This window comes from Scyliorhinus canicula, chromosome 27, assembly GCF_902713615.1.
Source record: "Scyliorhinus canicula chromosome 27, sScyCan1.1, whole genome shotgun sequence".
NCBI lineage: Eukaryota > Metazoa > Chordata > Chondrichthyes > Carcharhiniformes > Scyliorhinidae > Scyliorhinus > Scyliorhinus canicula.
This window is the reverse complement of record NC_052172.1, coordinates 17,221,681-17,243,960: the sequence shown is the minus strand read 5'-3', so window position 1 is coordinate 17,243,960 and position 22,280 is coordinate 17,221,681. Positions and strand designations below refer to the sequence as shown.

The following is a 22,280-nucleotide window of genomic DNA, read 5'->3' as shown; positions in this document are numbered from 1 at the left end:
ACGCAGCTGATCGATAAATCCCTCCTTCACCTCTAATCTACCAGTAATTCACTCAGTCCATTCAAACAGAGTCAATCCCACTGACCTCTCCCAATTCTCACCGAGTCCAGTCCCGGTGTCAGTACAGACCATGCTGTAAGTCACCCTGCGTACGGGTCCACGTGCACGGGTGGGTCCCTGGCTGCGCATGTGCCTCAGTATTTCGATGTGGGCGTGTGTCACTGAAAATGTGTGGGTGCCTGTGGGTCCGCTCTTGTACCTGTGTGTGTGTGTCTGTGCGCACGTGGATGTGCAGGTTCCCTGTGCGTGGGTACGCGTGCACGCATGCCTGTCAGTTCACTCTTGTGCCGTTATGTCTCTGTATCTGCGTGTTTGTAAGTATGCGGCGCGTGTCCTTGTCTGCAATGGGTGTGTGCGGGTCCCTGAGCGCGTGTACGTATATGCAGATCCCTGTGCATGTATGTGTGTGTGCACACGTGTGCGTATACAGGCCCCTGTACGTGTGTGTGGGGGTCCTGGTGTGTGTGTGCAGGCCCCTGTACATGTGTGTGGCTCCCTGTACATGAGTGTGTCTGTATGTGGGTCCCTGTACATGCGTGGACTGGACCCCTGCACATGCGTGTGCTTGTGGATCCTTGTACATGTGTGTGTGTGTGGGCCTCTGTACATATGTGTATGTGTGTGCAGGACCCTGTACATGTGTGTTTCTGGGTCCTTGTACACGTGTGTGTGTGTGTGTCTGTGTGTGCGCGGCCCCCTGTTTGTGCATGTGTATGGGTCCCTGTACATATGCGTGTGTGTGTGTGTGTGTGTGTGTGTGTGTCTGTGGTCCCTATGTATTTGAGTGTACGCGTGCAAGCATGTGTGTTGTGTCCTGTTACCACGGTGTGTGTGCGCACGCATGTGTTGTGGGGGCGATGATGATGTGAACACAGATTGAAGGCAAATTGCGCACAGCCAGAGATGCCCCCCCCCCCCCCCCCCCCCACTCCCCCCTCCCACCTCCCCGCACACCCCACCCGTCCCATTCCTTTGTGGTGATGTGAAATCCCTATTTTGGAAAGGCATTCAGCGATGACGCATCATCGTCATCAAAGAGCCCGAGCGTCTGAACTGCACCAAAACAGGAAGAGGCCAATTCTCATCTGATGCTTCCTTATGTACACAAACGAAACGCTTGTTGCTGACCCACCAGCTCCGAAAGCCAGACGCGGCCAGGGAGATTGGGGGAGTGAAGGATAGAGATGGGAAGGTGGTGCGGAGGGGGGTAGACGTTAATGGGGTCTTTAGGGACTTTTATGGGGAACTGTACCGGTCTGAACCCCCGGTGGAGGGGGGAGATGGGGCGCTTCTTGGACAAGCTGCGATTTCCGAAGGTGGAGGAGGGACTGGGGGCGCCGATTAAGCTGGTTAAAGGGATAGGGAACATGCAGTCGGGGAAGGCGCCAGGGCCGGATGGGTTTCCGGCCGAATTTAATAAGACGTACGTGGACCTGTTGGGCCCCCTGTTTGTCCGGACCTTTAACGAGGCAAGGGAGGGGGGGGGCTGTGCCCCCAACTATGTCACGGGTGCTGATTTCCTTGATCCTTAAGCAGGACAAGGACCCTCTGCAGTGTTGGTCATATAGGCCGATCTCGCTGCTAAATGTAGACGCCAAGCTGCTGGCAAAGGTCTTAGCCACAAGAATAGAGGATTGTATGCCGGGGGTCATTCACGAGGACCCGACAGGGTTTGTGAAGGGAAGGCAGTTGAATACCAACATACGAAGGCTTCTCAATGTCATTATGATGCCGGCTGTGGAAGGGGAGGCGGAGATAGTGGTGGCATTAGATGCGGAGAAGGCCTTTGATAGGGTTGAGTGGGGGTATCTGTGGGAGGTGTTAGAGAGGTTTGGGTTTGGGGAGGGGTTTGTCCGTTGGGTGAGGTTGCTTTATGAGGCCCCGATGGCGAGTGTAGCCACGAATAGGAGGAGGTCGGAGTACTTTCGGCTGTACCGGGGGACGAGACAGGGATGTCCCCTGTCCCCCTTGCCATTTGCGTTGGCAATTGAGCCCCTGGCCATGGCGTTCAGGGAGTCAGGGAATTGGAGGGGCCTGGTGCAGGGTGGGGAGGAGCATCAAGTGTCGCTGTACGCGGACGACCTGTTGCTGTATGTGGCGGACCCGGTGGGGGGGATGCCGGAGGTGATGAGGATTCTCAGTGAATTTGGGGGCTTTTCTGGGTATAAGCTCAACCTGGGTAAGAGCGAGTTGTTCGTGGTGCACCTGGGGGATCAGGAGGAGGGGATTGGTAGGCTCCCACTGAAGCAGGCAGGGAGGAGCTTCATGTACCTAGGGGTCCAGGTGGCTGGGAGCTGGGGGGCCCTGCACAAGCTCAACCTCACAAGGTTGGTGGAGCAGATGGAGGAGGAGTTCAAAAGGTGGGATATGTTACCGCTGTTACTGGCGGGTAGGGTGCAGTCCGTCAAGGTGACGGTGCTCCCGAGGTTTTTGTTCCTGTTCCAGTGCCTTCCCATCCTTATCCCAAAGGCTTTTTTTAGGAGAGTTAACAGGAGTATTACAGGATTTGTGTGGGCGCATGGGACTCTGAGGGTGAGAAGGGTGTTCTTGGAACGGGGCAGGGATAGGGGGGGGGCTGGCGCTGCCCAACCTCTGTGGGTACTATTGGGCTGCCAATGCAGCGATGGTGCGTGAGTGGGTAATGGATGGGGAAGGGGCAGCATGGAAGAGGATGGAGATGGCATCCTGTGTGGACACGAGCCTGGAAGCGCTGGTAACGGCGCCGTTGCCGCTCCCTCCAACGAGGTATACCACGAGTCCGGTGGTGGCGGCTACCCTCAAAATTTGGGGGCAATGGAGACGGCACGGGGGGAGGTGGGGGGCTCGATGGAGTCCCCGATACGGAGGAACCACCGGTTTGTTCCAGGGAGCATTGATGGCGGATTTCTGGGCTGGCATAGGGTAGGTATTAGGAGGTTGAGGGACCTGTTTGTGGATGGGAGGTTTGCAAGCCTGGGTGAGTTAGAGGGGAAGTTTGGGCTCCCCCTGGGGAACATGTTTAGGTACATGCAGGTTAGGGCGTTTGCCAGGTGGCAGGTGGAGGGGTTCCTTTTGCTGCCCCCACGTGGGGTACGGGACAGGGTGTTCTCGGGTGTGTGGGTTGGAGGAGGGAGGATTTCGGACACATACCGCGTAATGCAGGAGGTAGACGAGGCCTCGGTGGAGGAACTGAAGGGTAAATGGGAAGAGGAGCTGGGTGAGGAGATTGAGGAGGGGACGTGGGCGGATGCCCTGGAGAGAGTGAATTCCTCCTCTTCCTGTGCGAGGCGTAGCCTCATACAGTTCAAGGTGCTGCATAGGGCCCACATGACTGGGACGAGGATGAGTAGGTTTTTCAGGGGCGAGGACAGGTGTGCTAGGTGCTCGGGGAGCCCAGCAAACCATGCCCATATGTTTTGGGCGTGCCCAGCGCTGGGGGAGTTTTGGAAGGGGGTGGCAAAGACGGTGTCGAGGGTGGTGGGATCCAGGGTCAAGCCAGGCTGGAGACTCGCAAGTTTTGGGGTTGCGGTGGAGCCGGGAGTGCAGGAGGCGAAAGAGGCCGGTGTCCTGGCCTTTGCGTCCCTAGTAGCCCGGCGGAGGATCTTGCTCCAATGGAAGGATGCGAGGCCCCCAAGCGTGGAGGCCTGGATCAATGACATGGCGGGGTTTATCAAATTGGAGGGGGTGAAATTTGCCCTGAGGGGATCAGTACAGGGGTTCTTTAGGCGGTGGCAGCCTTTCCTGGACTCTCTACCGGAATTCGATTTAGTAGTTGCTTTTTAGGGGGGTGGGTGTTGTTCTTGGGTTTTTAACATGGTTATTCTGCTAATATTGTTTTGTTGTTTATATTTTGTGAAAACCTTAATAAAAATTATTTTAAAAAAACAAATGAAATGCTTCAATTGAATATCTTCATGGCAGAAATCGGGAATAAAAAGAAATTAAATGCTTAAGCCAGCGTTAACTGATAACAGATATTCAAACATCACCAAGAGCCAGGGGCGGTTCAGATAGTTTCTCCTTATCCCAAGGCCTCCGATACCTCAGGAGTGAGGGGTTATTCAGCTAGAGGGACCATCACTAAGGCCAGGACCCACGCTCACCAACTAATCGGGAGCTGGAGTCTCCTGAGGGCAGAGATGTTGAGGTTTGAACCATTCGCCGACAAACAAAATATAGAGGCCGCCCCCAGCCCCTGAGGCAGGAGGTCAAGGATTCGGCCAATGAGGTAGGTTTTTATTTTAAGGAGCCTCTTCAAAGCTAGAAGGAGATTGGTGGAGCGGTTTGGGGGGGGGGGATTTCCGGAGCTTAGGGAGTAGGCAGCCAAAGGCACGCCCCGTAATAAAAAAAATCGGGGATGCCTCTGTTCAGAAAAATGTTGTGGCAACATTGAGGGTCGCGAGGCCTCCTCCAGTCCTGGCCAACATTCATCCCTCAACCAACACCCGTCCTTTATCTCATTGTCGACTCTCACATTAGCCACTGTTTCTTCGATGTGTAGCCACCTGGGGTGACCACTGCCCAACACAAAATGGAAGATTGCAAGGAATGCAGGGAAAATGGACATGTTGTAAAAAGCAAGCAGCTTGCAAAGCGCTTGTGTATTCTGACTGCTGCAGAAACCAGTTCTGAATGCTGCAGAAACCAGACAGCACTGTGAAAGAAAACAAGTTAGCATACTAATGAGGTGATACTGGGCGATCCCCAGGTACAATGGAAACAAGTTAAACACAAATCGATACATTAAATGGAAGGCCAGACTTTCCGGCGCCAAAGGAAGTCCAAAAGTCCCAAGAACCGCCCAGTGATCGAGGGATTGCCCCGTTATTGGGGAATTCAAATCAATCGATTGGGAAGAGACCCAATCGATTGCGAGTGAATAGAGGGTCCGCCCAGACCCTAAGAGAGGAGTATAAGACAGAGACCCCGACCCCAGCTCTCTCTCTCTGCCAGCCTCTCCTTGACCAGCCAGCCCTCCCAGCAGAACGCCGTTGCAGCAGAAGAACCTTGAGGAGGAGAGGCCTGGATAGCAGCTGCCAACAAGTAAGTGTCACAACGCACGCTACGGGAATAGACACTCCTGACCCCTTTAGTCCATAACTACTGGAAGCCTGTGGACCCAGGACAAAGCTAGAGGCCATTGTTCCCTGATCCGGCAGTCCCCTTATCCAGATAAGTATTTGGCCTATTAGTGGTAGGATTAGCCTAGTCTTATAGTTTTATATGCATGATTAGTAGATTATTGTAATATAATAAACGTGTCTTGTTTGAACTTACTAATTGGTGTATGGATTTATTGCTTTGAACTTGAAACTTGTGGCGGTATCTTAACGATACCTGGCGACTCCAAAGCTAAGTAACGAAACAGAGCCAAATTGAGTGTTAAGCACACTCACCCAGAACGAGCAACAGATGGCACATCCCAAACCCCCCCCCGCATAGGCTCATCGGATGACGGGGGTGGTGGCAAAGGAGGATGCCCACTGGGTCCATGCTGTCTCGCTGCATGGGTAAGCCACCTGGTCCCACTCCCCCTGACTTCACCCTGCGCCCCTGCTAGTCCCTTCTCTTCAGGTAATCGTCCAATTCTCTTTTGAAAGCCATGATTGAACATGCCCCCCCTCCTCCCCCCCCACCCCCCAGACTCGCCGGCAGAACACTCCAGATACTAACCACAAGCCTGGTGAAAAGATTCCACCTCATGTCGCCAATCACCTCAGTGCCTCTGGTACTCAGTCCTTCCACCAATGGGAACGTCAGGTCAAGGAGGAGGCCCCTTGACCACTCGAGGCAGCTGCGCAGTTCGATAAGATCTGGTTGTAACCTCAACCCCACATTCCCGCCAACCCCGATAACCTTTCACCCCCCTTTGTTCATCAAGAATCTATCCACCTCTGCCTTAAAAGACCCTGCTTCCACTGCCTTAGAGGAAGAGAGTTCCAGAGACCCGCGACCCTCTGCAGAGTAAACCTCCGTTTTAAATGAGCGACGCCTTATTTTTAAGCAGTGACCCTCCCCCCGCCAGTTCGAGATTCTCCCACAAGAGGAAACATCCTCTCCACATCCATCCTGTCGACAGCCCTCAGGATCTTAAAGGTTACGATCAGGTTGCGTCTCACTTTAAACTCCAGCGGATACAAGCCCCACCCCTCCAACCTTTCCTCAGGAGGCAACCCGCCCATTCCCGGAATCAGTCAAGGGGCAGCACGGTAGCATGGTGGTTAGCATAAATGCTTCACAGCTCCAGGGTCCCAGGTTCGATTCCCGGCTGGGTCACTGTCTGTGTGGAGTCTGCACGTCCTCCCCGTGTGTGCGTGGGTTTCCTCCGGGTGCTCCGGTTTCCTCCCACAGTCCAAAGATGTGCGGGTTAGGTGGATTGGCCATGCTAAATTGCCCGTAGTGTCCTAATAAAAGTAAGGTTAAGGGGGGGTTGTTGGGTTACGGGTATAGGGTGGATACGTGGGTTTGAGTAGGGTGATCATTGCTCGGCACAACATCGAGGGCCGAAGGGCCTGTTCTGTGCTGTACTGTTCTATGTTCTATGTTCTATGTACAGGGTTTTCCAAACTCCTGGTCGCAGGCGGGTTTCCATGAGTGTTGGAAGCCTTCCTCCGATCCCCGGATGGAGAATTTTATCCTTTCCAGTTTAAGGAACTCCGCTCGGTCGGACAGCCAATCCCCGGCCTTGGGTGGCGCCGCAGGGGGGGGAGCAGGAGTCTCCGGCGGGAGAGCAGAGAGGCGAAGGCTGAGGCATCTGCCCCTCCCCCCGTAAAGAGTTCTGGCTGTTCTTTAAAAAAAATTTTTTTTAGAGTCCCCAATTCGTTTTTTTCCCCAATTAAGGGGCAGTTTAGTGTGGCCAATCCACCTACCCTGCACATCTCTGGGCTGTGGGGGCGAAACCCACGCAGACATGGGGAGAATGTGCAAACCCCACACGGCGAACCAGAGCCGGGATCGAACCTGGGACCTTGGCACCGTGGGGCAGCAATGCTAACCACTGCGCCACCGTGCTGCCCGAGTTCTGGCTGTTCTGATACCCCGGAGACCGACAACACGGGGCATGGCCTAGAAGTAGGTTGTCCAGCGCCTGACGAGTCTGGGACAGGAGGGTGTGGTTGGCCAGGCCTCCCTGGCACCGTTCACATTTGTCCTCCACCTCCGGGAAGAACCCGCTCAAGCTTAAGCTGGTTCTTGTCAAGTGCGTAATTTCATAGAAATGAATTTCATACAATTTACAGTGCAGAAGGAGGCCATTCGGCCCATCGAGTCTGCACCGGCCCTTGGAAAGAGCACCCTACCCAAGGTCAACACCTCCACCCTATCCCCATAACCCAGTAACCCCACCCAACACTAAGGGCAATTTTGGACACTAAGGGCAATTTAGCACGGCCAATCCACCTAACCTGCACATCTTTGGACTGTGGGAGGAAACCGGAGCACCCGGAGGAAACCCACGCAGACACGGGGAGGATGTGCAGACTCCGTACAGACAGTGACCCAAGCCGGGAATCGAACCTGGGACCCTGGAGCTGTGAAGCAATTGTGCTATCCACAATGCTACCGTGCTGCCGGTAATGGTCGCCACCTTCAGCTGCGTCAGCCCCACCCCCGCCCTGTGTCACAGGAATTTTAAGTCCAGAAGGACAAGAAAAGTGAGGCCTGGGAACGCTCCACCACCTCCGAGCCATACCACCACCCTGACATGGAAATACATTGGCCGCTCCTTCACTGTCGCTGGGTCAAAATCCTGGAGCTCCCTCCCTAACAGCACGGTGGGTGTGACTACACTCCAGGGGCAACAGCGGCTCAAGAAGGCAGCTCACCGCCAACTTCTCAAGGACGAATACGGGTGACTAATAAATCGCAACCTTCTTGCCACTGATAACAACACTCCCTGAGTAAATAAAACAAACTCTCTTCAGATAACAGGAGCGATTATGTTTGAACGCCGAGTTACTTGAATACGAGGCGGTCCCGCTCTGGTATCTAAATAAAACTCTTGTTGCGGAAGAACGGGGAGGAAAGAGGGCGTCAGGATTTATCACGGAAAACCGAGACTGGTAGGAGTCAATCCTGGAAACAACGTCGAATTGCATTCACGTAGCGCCTTGCCAAGAAATTACTAGGTGTAAGAACCTTAGGGTAATTATAATGAGGGACTTCAATGAACCAAATCTCAACTGAGATAGGGATAGTGCAGTGGGCAGCAGGGCGGCACAGTGGTTAGCACTGCTGCCTCACGGCGCCAGGGACCCGGGTTCGATTCCGGCCTCTCCCAGTGTCTGCATGGGTTTCCTCCGGGTGCTCCGGTTTCCTCCCACAGTCCAGAAGATGTGCCGGTCAGGTGAATTGGGCCGTGCGCAAATTGTCCCTCAAGTGTCCAGGAATGAGCAGGTTAGGTGGGGTTACGGGGACAGGGCGGGGGAGTGGGCCGAGGTAGGGATGCACTTTCGGAGGGTCGGTGCAGACCGGGTGGGCCGAATGGCCTCCTTCTGCACTGTAGGGATTCTATGGTTCTATGACAGGAAGGGCGAGGGTTGCTAGAATGAGTTCAAGATGGTTTTCTGCAGAACAGGGGTAACTAATTGCGGGGGGTGGGGGGGGGGGGGGGGGGGGGGGGGGGGGGGGGGAGAGTCAACTCGGGTGGTTGAGAATGCACCACCAAGTCAAGTGAACTGGAGTCAAAGGTTAACAGAAAAAGCCGATGGCTGAACAATGGGAATCCTGCAAAGAAAAAGCATTGCAGGCAATGTCAATATCAAAAAAAACTAGCCTGCAGGTACAGCAGGTAATGAGGAAGCATTTTATAGCTAAAGGAATAGAGTATAAAGGTAGAGAAGTGTTGCTGCAACTGTACAAGGCATTAAGATCGCACCTGGAGCATCGTGCACAGTTTTGGTCCCTTATTTAAGGGAAGATGTAGTGACATTGGAGGCAGTTCAGAGGAGGTTGATCCAGAGATGAGGGGGCTGTCGTGTGAGGAGAGATGGAGCAGTTTAGGCCGATACTCTCTAGAGTTTAGAAGAACGAGGGGAGATCAAATTGAGGTGTACAAGATGATAAAAGGTGTGGATAACGTAGACGTGGAGCGGATGCTTCCTCTTGTGGAACATTCTAGAACGAGAGGTCACAGTTTTAGGATGAGGGGGGGGAGCGGATTTAAAACAGGGATGAGGGGAAATTCCTTCTCAAAGGGTTGGGAGTCTGTGGAATTCGCTACCCCAGAGTGCGGAGGATGCTGGGAGAGTGAGTAAATTTAAGGAGGAGTTAGACAGATTTTAAATTAGTGACGGGTTGAAGGGCTATGGAGAACGGACAGGACGGTGGAGTTAAGGCCGAAAAGAGATCAGCCATGACCGTATGGAATGGCGGTGTGGGTTAGAGGGGCTGAATGGCCGATACACGGGGAAACCCACGCAGACAGGGGGAGACGCGCAGGCTCCGCACAGACAGCGACCCAAGCCGGGAATCGAACCCGGGTCCCTGGCGCTGTGAAGCAACATTGTTAACCATTGTGCTACCGTGCCACCCATCATGGGCGACTTGCATGTGGGGGCAGAGTGAATAGCGGAGGTAATAAATGAGTACTTTGCATGTACCTTTACAAAGGCAGCCACCAGGCCGAGGTGAGAGAGGAAGAAACTGGTACACTTGAAGAATTTACAATTGAGAGGGAGTGTTGGAAAGGCTATCTTTACTTGGAATTGATAAGGCGCCAGGATCAGATTGGACGCATCCTTGGATACTGAGGGAGGCGAGTGCGTGAATATCAGTCACCGGTGATAATCATCCCATTTTCCTTCGACACAGGAGTGGTGGTGGAGGACTGGAGTATTGTGAATGTTACACCCTTGTTCAAAGGGGAGTTCGAGAATAAAACCGGCAACTACAGACCCGGCAGTTTGACTTCAGCGGCAGAGAGGGTTCTGGGAAATATAGGTTGGGACAAAATCAACAATCCCTTAGAAGTGCAGGATAATTAAGGAAAGCCAGTGTGGATTCATTAAGGGAAAATCATGTTCAACTAGCTTACTGGAGATTTTTCAGGAGATAACAGAGAGGGTTGATAAGGGCAATGCTGTTGATGTGGTGTATCTGGATTCTCAAAAGACATTTGATATAGTGCCACAAAACAGACTTGTGAGCAACATTTTAGCTCATGGAATGAAAGGGAAAGTGGGAACTTGGATAAGAAAGTGGTTGAGTGACGGGAAACAGGGAGTAGAGATTAATGGTTGGTTTTCAGATTGGAGGATGGTTTCTATTGGAGTTCCCTCGGGGTTAGTGTGGGCCGGTTTAGCTCAGTGGGCTGGACAGCTGATTCGTGATGCAGGACGAGGCCGGTTCAATTCCCATATGGGCTGAGATTATTCTTCAAGGCCCGGCCTTCTCCACCTTGCCCCTTGCCCGAGGTGTGGTGACCCTCAGGTTAAATCACCACCAGTCAGCTCTCCCCCCTCAAAGGGTCATCTGGGACTATAACAACTTGACACTTTTGCAATGTCCAGGAGGGGAGTAGCCATCTTCGCTCACAGCCAAAGAGCCCATGGGCACTGCCACCCCAGTGCTCAGCAGGGGGGGGATCTGGAGCTGGATTCCATTCCCGGCTTGGGTCATTGCCCGTGCGGAATCTGCACGTTCTCCCCGCGTCTGCGTGGGTTTCCTCCAGGATTGACTCCTACCGGTCTCGATTTTCCGTGATAAATCCTGACGCCCTCTTTCCTCCCCGTTCTTCCGCAACAAGAGTTTTATTTAGATACCAGAGCGGGACCGCCTCGTATTCAAGTAACTCGGCGTTCAAACATAATCGCTCTTGTTATCTGAAGAGAGGTTGTTTTATTTACTCAGGGAGTGTTGTTATCAGTGGCAAGAAGGTTGCGATTTATTAGTCACCCGCATTCGTCCTTGAGAAGTTGGCGGTGAGCTGCCTTCTTGAGCCGCTGTTGCCCCTGGAGTGTAGTCACACCCACCGTGCTGTTAGGGAGGGAGCTCCAGGATTTTGACCCAGCGACAGTGAAGGAGCGGCCAATGTATTTCCATGTCAGGGTGGTGGTATGGCTCGGAGGTGGTGGAGCGTTCCCAGGCCTCACTTTTCTTGTCCTTCTGGACTTAAAATTCCTGTGACACAGGGCGGGGGTGGGGCTGACGCAGCTGAAGGTGGCGACCATTACCGGCAGCACTGTAGCATTGTGGGTAGCACAATTGCCTCACAGCTCCAGGGTCCCAGGTTCGATTCCCGGCTTGGGTCACTGTCTGTACGGAGTCTGCACATCCTCCCCGTGTCTGCGTGGGTTTCCTCCGGGTGCTCCGGTTTCCTCCCACAGTCCAAAGATGTGCAGGTTAGGTGGATTGGCCGTGATAAATTGCCCTTAGTGTCCAAAAGAAAAAGGTTAGATGGGGTTACTGGGTTATGGGGATAGGGTTATGCTGTGGGGTTATAGAGCGTGCTCTTTCCAAGGGCCGGTGCAGACGCGAATGGGCTGAATGGCCTCCTTCTGCACTGTAAATTCTATGAATGAATTGCTTCATACATCCCAAGTGGATAACCATGGGAGGGCGGGTCACGTAGCACGTGGGAGCCATTGTCTAGCGTCCCAATCAAACCGTGATGCCTGGACGCTGCGGGAGGCAACACTACACACCCAGCGGCCGGGATCCAGGGCAGCACGGTAGCATAGTTACTGCTTTCAGGCTCGTCCCCCCTCCTTGGACACGCGGCTACAGGATCTCCGGGGTGACACCTTCTTCCCGGAGGAGGGGATACGCAGCCTCGCAGTGTGCGTCTCTGTCGTGTTTCTGAATCTCAACCTCCGGACACCAGGGGGCAGAGTGCGCTGATAGTGTCTGGTCCACTGACAGCGCAGGAGATCCAACAGTCTCTTCACTGCTGTCACCACCATCTAGGGACCCAGCAGTCAAAGTCCCAGCCTGCTGTCAGCCAAGCAGCGAGGGGAACTGATCAACGATGGGGTGACACTTAGGGGCTGAAGAGAACAATTTATTTTATTTAAAAAAAAAATTCAGAGTACCCAATTCATTTTTTTTCCCCCCAATTAAGGGCCAATTTAAAGTAGCCAATCCGCCTACCCTGCACATCTTTGGGTAATAGGGGGTGAGACCCACGCAGACACGGGGGAATGAGTAAACTCCACACGGACAGTGACCCAGAGCCGGGATCGAACCTGGGACCTCGGCGCCGTGAGGCAGCAGGGCTAACCCACTGCGCCACCGAGCTGCTCTATGAAAAGAACATTTTTAGAACTCCATCCTCAACCAAGATTCTCGTCTTCAACGCGTCCATTTCCCGAAGAGGCAGTGGCGTAGTGGTATTATCACTGGACTTGCAATCCAGAGACCCAGGGTAATGGTCTGTGGACCCAGGTTCGAATCCCACCACGGCAGGTGTCGGAATTTAAATTCAATAAAATATCCGGAATTAAAAGTCTAATGATGACCATGAAACCATTGCCGATTGTTGTGAAAAGCCATCTGGTTCACTAATGTCCTTTAGGGCCATCCTTACAGCAATGTGGTTAACTCCTAACTGCCCCCTAGGGATGGGCAATAAATGCTGACCCACCCAGCCAGCCAGCCCATGAACGAATAAATAAAAACAACCCCAGCATCTCCAATCCAAACCTTGTAGCCAAAGTCCCTCGCCCAAGGAACCATTCCTATCGTATCAGATATGATCTCATTAAATGGTGGGGAAGACATGGGCCGGGATTCTCCCCTACCCGGCGGGGCGGGGCGGGGCGGGGCGGGGCGGGGGTCCCAGTGGGATGGCGTGGCGTGAACCACTCCGGCGTTGGGCCGCCCCAAAAGGTGCGGATTTCTCCCCACCTTTAGGGGCCAAGCCCTGACCTTGAGGGGCTAGGCCCGCGCCGGAGTGGTTGGCGCCCCGCCAGCTGGCGGGAACATCCTTTGGCGCCCCGCCAGCCGGGGCCGAAGGGACTTCGCCGGCCGGCGGAAGTCCGCGCATGCGCCGGAGCATCAGCGGCTGCTGACGTCATCCCGGCGCATGCGCAGGGGAGGGGGTCACTTCCGCCTCTGCCATCGTGAAGACTATGGCCAACGCGGAGGGAAAAGAGTGCCCCCCACGGCACAGGCCCGTCCGCCGATCGGTGGGTCCCGATCGTGGGCCAGGCCACCGTGGGGGCACCCCCCGGGGCCAGACCGCTCCGCGCCTCCCCCCCCCCCCCCCCCCCCCCCCCCCCAAGGACCCCGGAGCCAGCCCACGCCGGTAAGGGAGGTGGTTTGATTCACGCCGGCGGGACTGGCATGACAGCAGCGGGACTTCGGAGAATCGCCAGGGGGGGGGCGACAGGCACGGCGTGATTCCCGCCCCCGCCGAATCTCTGGTGCCGGAGACTTCAGGAGACGGCGGGGGCGTGATTCGCGCCGCCCCCCCCCCCACCCCGGCGATTCTCCGACCCGCCGGGCCCCATGATGTGCCAAATGGCCTACTTCTGCTCCTGCCAGATCTCCTCTGCACCCTCACGGGGACTCGCATACCCTTCCTAGATGCCACTTTGCTGAAAGCCTCTTCCCATTCCGAATGTACTAACTACACCCCCGGGCGTGGGACTCAAACCCACCACCCCCTCGACCCCGGGACAAGACTGCTTGCTGGCTGCTGTGTAGGCCCCAGCCTACAACCCAGGGGTGCTGAAACTTCATGGTAAAACTCTAAAATACAAAAGGGGTTCCTCTGCCTCCAGCAGAAAAACAATTTGGCCTTTTGTGTTTAATAAAAATGTTTAACGTCCAGTTTACATTTTCAGAGGTGCCCCGGTCGAACCCTGCGGGTGGAGAGGCACGATGGGCCACAGCTGCCCTCGAAGGGTTAATGGAACCCGCCTCATCACGGGGTCTCTGTGTACAAGGCCTGACAAACACTGACAAGGCCGAGTTTTAGTTTTGTGCTGTTCATGTGACCCAGCTTTCTTTTTGAGACACTTCCATACATGGTAGCGCCAGCAAAACAGGACCCCTGAGTGCGGCTGCCCCTTGTCTGCCTGTGACCGGAAAGGTCAGACAAGGTTATAGAGAAACTCAATTTAATAACACTCTGCGTTCATCTGCTCGCTCGCTCCCCCCTCTCTCTCTCTCTCTCTCTCTGTCTGCCTTTCTCACCCCTCCCCCACCCACCCCAACCACTGCATCTCGGAACACAAGCAGAAGGATTTTTTGTGACGGCCCAATCTTTGTGGGCGTCCTCTAGTTGCCCGCAGCCTCTTAAAGGAACCCGACCACCATGTGAGAAAGACAAAACAGATCTTGGCCAGTCCCCTTGGGCAGCAGTGTGAAAAAACACACATTCTGTTTATACCGCACTAGTCACAACCTCAGGACATTTCAAAGGGCTCACAAACAAGGAGGTATTGTGGAAACGGAGTCTCTCTCATCGTGTAGGAAACACAGAAGCCAAATTATGCACAGCAAGCTCCCAGACTAGCTGTTATTGTATAGATTAAACCCTCAGCCCCAAACCCTTCGATTAGATTCCAGTCTGTAACTCACTCCCGGGTATCCGTTATTCTATATATAAACCAGCCCGAACCCCTCGATTAGATTCCAGTCTGTAACTCACTCCCAGGTATCTGTTATTCTATATATAAACCACCCCGAAACCCTCGATTAGATTCCAGTCTGTAACTCACTCCCGGGTATCTGTTATTCTATATATAAACCAGCCCGAACCCCTCGATTAGATTCCAGACTGTAACTCACTCCCGGGTATCTGTTATTCTCTATATAAACCATCCTGAACCCCTCGATTAGATTCCAGTCTCTAACTCACTCCCGGGTATCTGTTATTCTATATATAAACCACCCCGAACCCCTCGATTAGATTCCAGACTGTAACTCACTCCCGGGTATCTGTTATTCTCTATATAAACCACCCTGAACCCCTCGATTAGATTCCAGTCTGTAACTCACTCCCGGGTATCTGTTATTCTATATATAAACCATCCCGAAACCCTCGATTAGATTCCAGTCTGTAACTCACTCCCGGGTATCTGTTATTCTATATATAAACCACCCCGAACCCCTCGATTAGATTCCAGTCTGTAACTCACTCCCGGGTATCTGTTATTCTATATATAAACCACCCAGAACCCCTCGATTCGATTCCAGTCTGTAATTCACTCCCGGGTATCTGTTATTCTAAACATTAACCATCCTGAACCACACAATTAGATTCCAGTCTGTAACTCACTCCCGGGTATCTGTTATTCTATATATAAACCATCCCGAAACCCTCGATTCGATTCCAGTCTGTAACTCACTCCCGGGTATCCGTTATTCTATGTATAAACCACTCCAAACTCCTCGATTAGATTCCAGTCTTTAACTCACTCCTACGTATCTGTTATTCTGTATATAAACCACCCTGAACCCCTCGATTAGATTCCAGTCTGTAACTCACTCCCGGGTATCTGTTATTCTATACATTAACCATCCTGAACCACTCAATTAGATTACAGTCTGTAACTCACTCCCGGGTGTCTGTTATTCTATATATAAACCACCCTGAACTCCTCGATTAGATTCCAGTCGGTAACTCACTCCCGAGTATCTGTTATTCTATATATAAACCACCCTGAACCCCTCGATTAGATTCCAGTCTGTAACTCACTCCCGGGTATCTGTTATTCTATATATAAACCATCCCGAACCCCTCGATTAGATTCCAGTCTGTAACTCACTCCCGGGTATCTATTATTCTCTATTTAAACCATCCCGAACCCCTCGATTAGATTCCAGTCTGTAACTCACTCCCGGGTATCTGTTATTCTATATATAAACCATCCCGAAACCCTCGATTCGATTCCAGTCTGTAACTCACTCCCGGGTATCCGTTATTCTATATATAAACCACTCCAAACTCCTCGATTAGATTCAAGTCTTTAACTCACTCCTATGTATCTGTTATTCTGTATATAAACCACCCTGAACCCCTCGATTAGATTCCAGTCTGTAACTCACTCCCGGGTATCTGTTATTCTATACATTAACCATCCTGAACCCCTCAATTATATTACAGTCTGTAACTCACTCCCGGGTGTCTGTTATTCTATATATAAACCACCCTGAACCCCTCGATTAGATTCCAGTCGGTAACTCACTCCCGAGTATCTGTTATTCGATATATAAACCACCCTGAACCCCTCGATTAGATTCCGGTTGGTAACTCACTCCCGGATATCTGTTACTCTCTATATAAACCATCCCGAACCCCTCGATTAGATTCCAGTCTGTAACTCACTCCCGGGTATCTGTTATTCTATATATAAACCACCCTGAACCCCTCGATTAGATTCCAGTCTGTAACTCACTCCCGGGTATCTGTTATTCTATATCTAAACCACCATGAACCCCTCGATTAGATTCCAGTCTGTAACTCACTCCCGGGTATCAGTTATTCTATATATAAACCATCCCGAACCCCTCGATTAGATTCCAGTCTGTAACTCACTCCCGGGTATCTGTTATTCTATATATAAACCACCCTGAACCCCTCGATTAGATTCCAGTCTGTAACTCACTCCCGGGTATCTGTTATTCTATATATAAACCACCCGAACCCCTCGATTAGATTCCAGTCTGTAACTCACTCCCGGGTATCTGTTATTCTATATATAAACCACACGAACCCCTCGATTAGATTCCAGTCTGTAACTCACTCCCGGGTATCTGTTATTCTATATATAAACCACCCTGAACCCCTCGATTAGATTCCGCTCTGTAACTCACTCCCAGGTATCTGTTATTCTATATAGAAACCACCTCAAACCCCTCGATTAGATTCCAGTCTGTAACTCACTCCCGGGTATCTGTTATTCTATATATAAACCACCCTGAACCCCTCGATTAGATTCCAGTCTGTAACTCACTCCCGGGTATCTGTTATTCTATATATAAACCACCCGAACCCCTCGATTAGATTCCAGTCTGTAACTCACTCCCGGGTATCTGTTATTCTATATATAAACCACCCGAACCCCTCGATTAGATTCCAGTCTGTAACTCACTCCCGGGTATCTGTTATTCTATATATAAACCACCCTGAACCCCTCGATTAGATTCCGCTCTGTAACTCACTCCCAGGTATCTGTTATTCTATATAGAAACCACCTCAAACCCCTCGATTAGATTCCAGTCTCTAACTCACTCCCGGGTATCTGTTATTCTATATATAAACCACCCTGAACCCCTCGATTAGATTCCAGTCTGTAACTCACTCCCGGGTATCTGTTATTCTATATATAAACCACCCCGGACCCCTCGATTAGATTCCAGTCTGTAACTCACTCCCGGGTATCTGTTATTCTATATCTAAACCACCATGAACCCCTCGATTAGATTCCAGTCTGTAACTCACTCCCGGGTATCAGTTATTCTATATATAAACCATCCCGAACCCCTCGATTAGATTCCAGTCTGTAACTCACTCCCGGGTATCTGTTATTCTATATCTAAACCACCCTGAGCCCCTCGATTAGATTCCAGTCTGTAACTCACTCCCGGGTATCAGTTATTCTATATATAAACCATCCCGAACCCCTCGATTAGATTCCAGTCTGTAACTCACTCCCGGGTATCTGTTATTCTATATATAAACCACCCTGAACCCCTCGATTAGATTCCAGTCTGTAACTCACTCCCGGGTATCTGTTATTCTATATATAAACCACCCTGAGCCCCTCGATTAGATTCCAGTCTGTAACTCACTCCCGGGTATCTGTTATTCTATATATAAACCACCCTGAACCCCTCGATTAGGTAACTGACCCGTACCTGTGTAAAAACTGTTTGAATGGAAGTTTCTAGAAATACGGATCAATGACAAATGGTGGTTACTGAGGAATATGGTTCTTATGACATGAGCCAGACATGTTAATCAATAATCAATGTGAAAGGTTTGGATCAATACACTTTCCCAGCTGTTTACAATCAGCAAATGCACAGCCGCTGACAACCGAATCACTAAAACATCATTCTTCATCAATGCAACCAGCCTTCCTGTCTCCAAAATTACTCCTCGAGAACTGTTTATCCTAGATTTTGTTCTCAATTAGCGTCAAATGGATCTCTCATTTTTTTTTATTTTTAATAAATTTAGATTAGCCAATTATTTTTTCCAATTAAGGGGCAATTTAGCTTGGCCAATCCACCTACCCTGCACATTTTTGGGTTGTGAGGGTGAAACCCACGCAGACACGGGGAGAATGTGCAAACTCCACACGGACAGTGACCCAGAGCCGGGATCGAACCTGGGACCTCAGCGCCGTGAGGCGGTTGTGCTAACCACTAGGCCACCGTGCTGCCCCAAATGGATCTCTCATTAAACTTTTCTGAAATTTGGAGGTGCCTCTTTATCATCACAAACGTCTCAGTCAGCGGTAACAGTTGTGGGCTTTAGGAGGAAGTCCTAATCCAGACCAGAGTCGTCCCCCCCCCCCCCCCCCCCCAAGGACCACATTCCCCCCCCCCCCCAAGGACCACATTCTCCCCCCCCCCCCCCCCCCCCCCCCCCCCCCCCCAGGCTCAGGCTCCGGCCCCCTAGGCCCAGGCTCCCCCAACCCAGGCACAGGCTCCCCCAACCCAGACACAGTCTCTCCCCCCCCCCCTCCCCCCGCAGGCCCAGGTTCCCACTCCCCCCAGACCCAGGCTCCCCCCCCCCAGGCCCAGGCTCCCGCCCCTCCAGGCCCAGGCTCCCGCCCCCCCCCCCCCCCCCCCCCCCAGGCCCAGGCTCCCGCCCCCCCCGCCCCCCCCCCCAGGCCCAGGCTCCTGCCCCTCCAGGCCCAGGCTCCCGCCCCCCCCCCCAGGCCCAGGTTCCCGCCCCCCCCAGGCCCAGGCTCCTACCCCTCCAGGCCCAGGCTCCCGCCCCCCCCCGCCCCCCCCCCCCAGGCCCAGGCTCCTACCCCTCCAGGCCCAGGCTCCCGCCCCCCCCCCCCAGGCCCAGGTTCCCGCCCCCCCCAGGCCCAGGCTCCTACCCCTCCAGGCCCAGGCTCCCGCCCCCCAGACTCGCCACCCAGGCCCAGGCTTCGGCCCCCTCGGCCCAGCTCCCGTACCCCCAGGCCCAGGCTCCCGCCATCCAGGCCGAGGCTCCCGTCACCCAGGCCCAACTCCCACCTCCCCAGGCCCAGCTCCCGCCTCCCCCCCCCCGGCCCAGTCTCCCATACGCCCAGGCCCAGCTCCCACCTCCCCAGGCCCAGCTCCCGCCTCCCCCCCCAGGCCCAGCTCCCACCTCCCCAGGCCCAGCTCCCACCTCCCCAGGCCCAGCTCCCACCTCCCCAGGCCCAGTCTCCCGTACCCCCAGGCCCAGCTCCCACCTCCCCAGGCCCACCTCTCGCCCTCCAGGCCCACCTCTCGCCCTCCAGGCCCACCTCTCGCCCTCCAGGCCCAGCTCCCACCTCCCCAGGCCCAGCTCCCACCTCCCCAGGCCCACCTCTCGCCCTCCAGGCCCAGCTCCCACCTCCCCAGGCCCAGCTCCCACCTCCCCAGGCCCAGCTCCCACCTCCCCAGGGACCCACCTCTCGCCCTCCAGGCCCACCTCCCACCCTCCAGGCCCAGCTCCCACCTCCCCAGGCCCAGCTCCCACCTCCCCAGGCCCAGGCTCCCGCCCTCCAGGCCTAGGCCTAGGCTTCAGCACTCAAGCCCATGTCCCTGCTCTAACACCCAGGCCCTCCAACCCTGGCCTTGGCTCCAACTCCCAGGCCATCGGCCTAACCACCAAGCCCAGTACCCATCCTTAGCCATCAGGCATCCAGACGCTAACTCCCAGGCGCGCAATCATACACCACACACAGACACACTGGGGTTAGTTGGGAGGGGGTCACTCATGGGGTCTCAACGTAGAGACCAAATCTGGAGCCTCATTTTGGGTTTAAACACACCTTCTTTAGCCACCATTTGCCACAATGGGACAATATTTAATTAACTGACACCGTCTCCTACCTTCTGTAGACTGGTTGGGTTCAGCTGGGTTTTGTCGATTATTTTTATTGCCACCTGGAGAAAAATAGAAAAAGAGGCGCAAATTAGACAGGTCTTGACGCAAATCCCTGCTGAGGGAGATTAATGAGGGAATAGAATGGTGGGTCACACAGTACGAAGGAGCCATGCAGGGAACGCGACAAGCAAACCCACGCAGGAGGAGGGGGGGGCCTTTCTGCTGACCCCCTTCCCACTTAAGGCAGTGGGCATGCCCGAAAAGGGGCGGAGCGGGACTTTTGCCAATTTCCCAGCCAACTGGCAAGCGCCCATCGCCTCCTTTAGATTCTGACCATGACGTCCTCTGCAATCTAATTGAAATGAAAATCACTTATTGTCACGAGTAGGCTTCAAATGAAGGTACTGTGGAAAGCCCCTAGTCGCCACATTCCGGCGCCTGTTTGGGGAGGGGCTGGTACGGGAATTGAACCGTGCTGCTGGGCCTGCTTTGGTCTGCTTTCAAAGCCAGCGATTTAGCCCTAAACCAGCCCCTATTCATTCTCATTCATTCTTTCCTGGATCGTGAATTCCTGGCTAACGAGTGACAAAATTGTTACGGTGCAGAAGGAGGCCATTCGGCCCACCGGGTCTGCACCAGCTCTCCAAACGAGCATTGTGAATTAGAGCCTCCCCCCCCCCCACCCCCATTGTTTCCTGCACATTGTTTCCATTCAAATCATTGGCCTCTCGAACGACTTGATTGAACCTGCCTCTAACCCTAACCACACTTGCAGGCCGCACATTCGAGACCCCAACCAATTTTGGTTTTGTGTGTAACCCTGTCTCATCAATAGAGCTCAGGTGGGTGAGTGCGTGACCTCCTTCCTCCATCCACTTTGGGGAGAAGATGAAGAAGAAGAATTTTTTTTTTCAAAACAAGAAAATGCTTCGCAAGATGGTGGGAGTGCAGCGAGGCCGGCCTTCGGGGGGGGGGATCTGGGTCCTCCGACACAAATCACAGAAACTTAAGACGCAGGTATAGGAGCAATCAAATGTATTCCACCACAAAGTATAAAGGCTGAAGAGTAAAGAAGCCTTGTTTTGTTGTGACCACAGCTGGAGTACCCAAGGAAGGATTTACGCAGTTCAACAAAAGTTCACTGGATTAATTCCTGGGATTAGAGGATTGTCCTATTAGAAGAGATCAGGTAGAATAGGCTTGGACTCACTGGAGACGAGGAGAATGAGTGGTTGCGGAGTGGTAAAAGGAACATGGGGACAGGAGAAGACCAATTGGACCAGTGGGAGTGACAGATGGAGTTTAATTTGGATAGATGTGAGGTGATGCATTTTAGTAGATCAAATCAGGGCAGGACTGACTCAGTTAATGGTCAGGAGTTGGAGAGAGTTACAGAACAAAGAGATCTAGGAGTACAGGTTCATAGCTCCTTGAAGGTGGAGTCGCAGGTGGACAGGGTGGTGAAGAAGGCATTCAGCATGGTAGGTTTTATTGGTAGGAATATTGAATATTGTTGAAGTTGTTGGTAAGACCGTACATGGAATACTGTGTTCAGTTCTCGGAAAGATATTGTTAAACTAGAAAGAGTGGAGAAGAGATTTACGAGGATGCTGCCAGGACTTGATGGTCTGAGTTAGAAGGAGAGGCCGGATGAGCTGGGACTTTTTTCCCTTGAGCGGAGGAGGCTTAGGGGTGATCTTATAGAGTTCTATAAAATAATGAGGAGCATAGATAAGGGAGATAGTCAACATCTTTTCCCAAAGGTAGAGGAGTCTAGAACTAGAGGGCAGAGGTTTAAGGGGAGAGGAGAGAGAGAGACACAGAAGAGACCAGAGGGGAAATTTCTTCACACAAGGTGGTGAGGATCTGGAACGGGCTGCCAGAGGCAGGGGTAGAGGTGGGTACAATTGTTTCCTTTAAAAAACAGTTAGAGAGGCAGTACGGTGGCACAGTGGTTATCTTTGCTGCCCCACGGCGCCGAGGTCCCAGGTTCGATGCCCCAGGTTCGATGCCGGCTCTGAGTCACTGTCCGTGTGGAGTTTGCACATTCTCCCCGTGTCTGCGTGGGTTTCGCCCCCACAACCCAAAGATGTGCAGTGTGGGTGGATTGGCCACGCTAAATTGCCCCTTAATTGGAAAAAATTAATTGGGTACTCTAAATTTATTTTTTTACAATAGTTAAACAGTTACATGGGCAGGGTAGGTATAGAGGGATATGAGCCAAATGCGGGCAAGTGGGACTAGCTTAGTGATAGAAACTGGGCGGCATGGACAAGCT

At 53.0% G+C, this 22,280-nt stretch overlaps 1 protein-coding gene across 1 annotated transcript in view; it reads right to left on the bottom strand.

Annotated features, from left to right (window-relative positions):
- Positions 1 to 22,280, bottom strand: part of mark4 (microtubule affinity regulating kinase 4) — a 134,891-nt gene that overhangs the window by 54,696 nt on the left and 57,915 nt on the right. The window contains exon 3 of the mRNA XM_038785999.1: positions 20,008 to 20,061. Coding sequence (XP_038641927.1) covers positions 20,008 to 20,061 — 54 coding nt within the window. The remainder of the gene's footprint in view (positions 1 to 20,007; positions 20,062 to 22,280) is intronic.